This window comes from Hemibagrus wyckioides, linkage group LG16 (assembly GCF_019097595.1).
Source record: "Hemibagrus wyckioides isolate EC202008001 linkage group LG16, SWU_Hwy_1.0, whole genome shotgun sequence".
NCBI classification, from domain to species: Eukaryota; Metazoa; Chordata; class Actinopteri; order Siluriformes; family Bagridae; genus Hemibagrus; species Hemibagrus wyckioides.
In genome coordinates, this window is record NC_080725.1 from 1,833,583 (window position 1) to 1,838,612 (window position 5,030).

The 5,030-nt window shown below is 39.3% G+C and overlaps 1 protein-coding gene across 1 annotated transcript; it reads right to left on the reverse strand.

The window, feature by feature from the left end:
- Positions 1-1,984: 1,984 nt before the first annotated feature.
- Positions 1,985-4,830, reverse strand: lg16h5orf63 (linkage group 16 C5orf63 homolog). The gene is made up of 4 exons (XM_058411312.1): positions 4,735-4,830; positions 3,527-3,636; positions 3,385-3,441; positions 1,985-3,301 (listed from the first exon to the last, which is right to left on the reverse strand). The coding sequence occupies exons 2-4, from the start codon at positions 3,632-3,634 to the stop codon at positions 3,131-3,133; spliced, it is 336 nt and encodes a 111-aa protein (XP_058267295.1). The 5' UTR covers positions 3,635-3,636; positions 4,735-4,830; the 3' UTR covers positions 1,985-3,130.
- Positions 4,831-5,030: the final 200 nt, after the last annotated feature.

Consider the following 5,030-nt stretch of genomic DNA (forward strand, 5'->3'; position numbering starts at 1 on the left):
GTGCTGACTCTACGGCATTTCATGTGACAGCTTCGGAGCCAATCAGATTCCTCCTGGAGCAAACGCAGCGACCAATGAGAGCGCTTCGGAAAGAGACAGCGCGAGCGTGTGGAAAGCCTGCGGGATCTTTCTATTGTGTTCGAGTTAAGGCAAGGCAGCTTTCAGGTTTCACAATTAATACATTTGGGTTTCCTTGCTGGCTTGTTGTTGTAGATCTGTTTTTGGGTAATCAGGATGTTTGTTTCTTTTCTGATCATCTGTATCATCTTCTCTATCATCTCCCTCTCATGTTTATTGCTATTTCCCAACTTCTTCTAACCCACCTGCTGCATTCAGCACCTTAAACTATTCACAGGTATGTGTGTGTGTGTGTGTGTGTGTGTGCAGTCAGTAATGTAGGAATGTGTACTAGTGTGTAATACTTATTGTCACTTACACCGATCAGGTATAACAGTGTGAGCAGTGAGAGGTGAAGTGAATAAGACTGATGATCTCCTCATCATGGCCCCTGTTAGTGGGTGGGATATATTAGGCAGCAAGTCAGCATTTTGTCCTCAAAGTTGATGTTAGAAGCAGGAAAAATGGACAAGTGTAAGGATTTGAGTGAGTTTGACCAAAAGGGCCAAATTGTGATGGCTAGACCACTGGATCAGAGCATCTCCAAAACTGCAGCTCTTGTGGGGTGTTCCCGGTCTGCAGTGGTCAGTATCTATCAAAAGTGGTTCAAGGAAGGAACAGTGGTGAACCAGTGACAGGGTCATGGGCGGTCAAGGCTCATTGATGCACGTGGGGAGTGAAGGCTGGACCGTGTGATCCGATCCAACAGACGAGCTACTGTTGCTCACATTGCTGAAGAAGTTAATGCTGGTTCTGATAGAAAGGGGTCAGAATACACAGTGCAGGACGGGTCAGGGCTGTTTTGACAGCAAAAAGAGGGACCAACACAATATTAGGCAGGTAGTCATAATGTTATGCCTGAACGGTGTATGTGTACTGTTAGCTACTGTGTAAGACAAATTTCTCATTTATGTCAGAGTACTTGGCCCTTAATTCTGATTCTGAAGTTGTTGTGGTGTGTTTAAAGTCTGCATGTTCCTGTGTATGCTATATGAATGCTTTCTGAAAATATGATATGTAGCCAAGGTGTTTGGAAACCTGACCATCACATCCATCCCAATTCTTTGTTGCCACAAATTTGGAAGCACACAATCATATAGAATGTCTTTGTATGCTGAAACATTACAATTTCCCTTCACTGAAGCTAAGAGGATGCTCCAGCAATACAATGCCCCTTTTCACAAAGCAAAAATTATGCTTTGCTCAGGTTGGAGTGGAAGAAATTAACCATCCTGTAAAGAGCACTGACCTCAACCCCAAAGGGATGAACTTGAACGCCGACTGCAGGCCTCCTTACCCAACAGCAGCACCTGACATGGCTGAAGAAGCACAAATCCCCACAGCCAAACTCCACAGTAAAGGTTATTACGTGGGCTACATGGATGGGCTATTGATGACGTTGGCATCTCTATTTAAATAGAATTTCACCTTCACTATCCAGGTCACAGGCCACCAAATCTGATTGTCTGCCACTATCTTTGATGTCAATTCTTAATAAATTCTCATCTCTTTCTCTGCTTGTGACAAGTTTCTGCACCCACAAGCTCCACGCCCCCTCTCTGCTATTAAACTCCTACCTTTAGCGGTGGGTCTGACTATTTAGTATAAACCATCAGGATGACTTCATTTAATCTCAGAATGAAAGTGTGTCAAATACTCAAACATACACTGACAAACCACATGAAAGTGTTGTGTGGTGGGCTGCAGTGATGACACCACAAACCAAAAATTGGGAATACAGTAACCTTTTTTTTTACTTTCTGAAAGTTTAAAGCTTTTGAATGATTTGGTATTTGGTGTCGTCCTCTTCGTCTTTATTCATGTTATAGACAAGTTTCAAACACTAGTAGTATTTTATTCAGAATAAACTCTTCCCACTTGTCCACAATTTTACCATGATTTTGAACAACCTCAACCTCTCAAGCATAGAAGTTAGAAAATAAATTCAAACAGAAGAGTCAAATATTCCTCAGGACACAGTTTTAATGTCCATTGTTTCTTGAAATCTTGTAAGCCCGTACTTTATGATTAAGTGGTTGCAACAAGATGCCTACCTGCATGAGACCCAAAACTTTGCTGCAGAAGCAAAATAAACAGAAGCTTTGTTTAGATCTTTTAAATGTGAGACAACTTTGACATGTAAACAGGTCAGTGTTTACCAGGTAATCAGAATTCTCTGAACCTCTCGTTCTTCATTTCCAAACATAAACGCTTATTATTCAGTAACTACACACAGAAAAACATGCCAAACTGTTAGGATAAACTACAAATTTGGGTGATTAATGTGAGAATTGATGTGTAAAAGCACATTATACATTATGTTATGAATTGAAGTATATGTTATACACAGATTAGGAGGTTAATGTTATAGTGTGTTTTGCCGTATTATAACCACAATGCCCTTTTGACCACAGTTACCACAGTGCGCCTCCTACTGGCTTTTTTTAAACCAGCATTTCTTCAGCAAGAAGACAAAGCATGACCAGTTCATACAAATCTTCACAGTTAAGAGATTCCTCAAACATTGTATAAGGTATTGGGTTCCTCAGAAAACTATATGAGCTTCAGAGAATGGAACAAATAAATGCAAAATCTCAAATGTTAAAATCGAGCGAGTGTGATGAGTGGTCAGTATCTATCAAAAGTGGTCCAAGGAAGGAACAGTGGTGAACCGGCGACAGGGTCATGGGAAGTCTCACTGATGCACGTGGGGAGAGAAGGCTGGCCCACGTGATCCGATCCAACAGACGAGCTACTGTTGCTCAAATTGCTGAAGAAGTTAATGCTGGTTCTGGTGGAAAGGGGTCAGAATACACAGGGGGACCAACACAGTACAACACACTACTAGATTAGTAGTAGGTGGTCATAATGTTACACCTGATAGGTGTATTAGGTTGAACATGTGGAGTTCATGCCAGCTCGAGTGCACTCTGAGGACTCTGGAGAAACTTGTGTAACTTGTTTTATTTTCCCTACACATTTATTACACAGAATATTACAAATTTGAGAATAATTAAACTGGTTCTTTTTCTGCTTTGGCCAGCCGCTTTTCCAGTACCGCAATGTTCACACGATGCATCATCAAAAACTGTCCATTCAGATGAAAAACTGGGATGTCATACTTGTATCTGTCGTACCACACGCTGTTCTCAGGAAGAGTAATGTCAACCTCCTGCAATACAAACTTAACCAGAGCAACAAGCGGTGTGAAACTGGTCAGGTGATCAAATATCATACTGGCTTAATGGGACAGTGTTAATATCTTACCCTATGTTTATATAGTTCAAGCATTTCTTTTGCTTCTTCACACAAGGGACATGGATCCTGTCAAAGAAATTGGTAATAATATTGCAATTGATTTTTGTAGCACTAGAAGAATCATAATTCATTTAAAAGTAGGCACATTTACCTTTGTGAAGAGAGTTAAAATAGGTAAAGACCTCTGTGAACAGGTGGTCCTGAGGAATCGAGAGGGGGTCTTTATCTGGTGGAGAAGTTTTGGTAGTAGTGTGAACATGTCTGGAAAATAAATCAGATTCTTTACATGAACCCTGCTTTGTATTACCCAGGCGAATCTAATCAGCACAGAACATGTCCCTATACTGCGGTTCTCCTTGTGTCATTTCTTCTTAGGGAAACATTCATAATATTTTGCTAAAGATTTATTTTGGTTAACAAATTCAGCACGGTTTTTGTGAATGTTAAAACAACACGGTTATGATTATTCAGCAACTGACAAGAAACATTTGCTAAAGTTTGCTTCTCGCTACTCTTATCTGGAATTACAAACTAATGTTCTGGTAATTGCTTTTGGCTTTATTTTTTATTTTTTTATTTTTTGTATTTTCAATACTAGGAATGTGGCTCATAAAATATGTTTTTTCATAGTGATATTCTACAAGGCCCACGAAGAATAATCGGGCTCCATTTTAATGTTCAGTGTTACTTCATCAGATAATAGAACTGAATAGAATTATTGCTTGTTTATGTCCATCAAGGAATTCATGCACGAGAGATTCAAATTATTCAAAAGCTACCAGAACATTAGAGGAACGTTCTCCTAACCTGCACTGGCTACTGCAATGATAGTTAAAGGTTATGTGAACGTTAGAGGAACGTTCTCTGAACTGCAAAGCGCAACAAAATTCACTAAATATCTATAAGAAAACTCTCCTCAAAACCGAATGGGAGCTAAATAAGATTTGTTTCGAGGATTAGAACCAGAACATTCACAAAACATTCTGGAACCAACAACTGTTGGCTGGGAATGTATTCAAAATAATCATCACGCGCTGCTCCCCCACGTGGATTCACGATCACTTCCGGGTCGTTAGTGAATTCAGTAGGAGTAGTGTGTAATATGGAAATTAAGATTAAACTTTAAATGACACAGTACTTCTATCTTTCCCAGCAGAAATCGGATCACATTTACGAATGACATCCAGCTTGCAATACTGCGTTTAAGAGAAATAATTTTAGCATGAACAACATAAAAACAAACCAACATTTAACAGTTTTTTTAAAGACAATATGATGTACATTATTCCTGCATTTAAAAAAAATTCAACAGCAAGAACAAAACATGTCAGTGACTTTACTGACAGCCCTTTCTCTCACCTTAAGAGCACATGAAGCAGTGTAGGAAATAAGGGGCGTGGCTTACTTCACTTCCTGTTAAAGTCTGGAAGCTTATTGGTCAACAGAGCTGGCAATCATCTTCAATCTGTTTTTATTAAGAACGTTAACGCAAAAACTATCCTGTGCATGATTTATTTTGTTATACACAAGAGACATACGTGTGGAAATTCTGAATATTTTATTTTGTGTTTTAAAAAAAGATCAACAAAACGGACTTCCGGCTATGATAGTATAAAATATGTGTTGTATTCATTCAACTGACACAAAAGCTACTG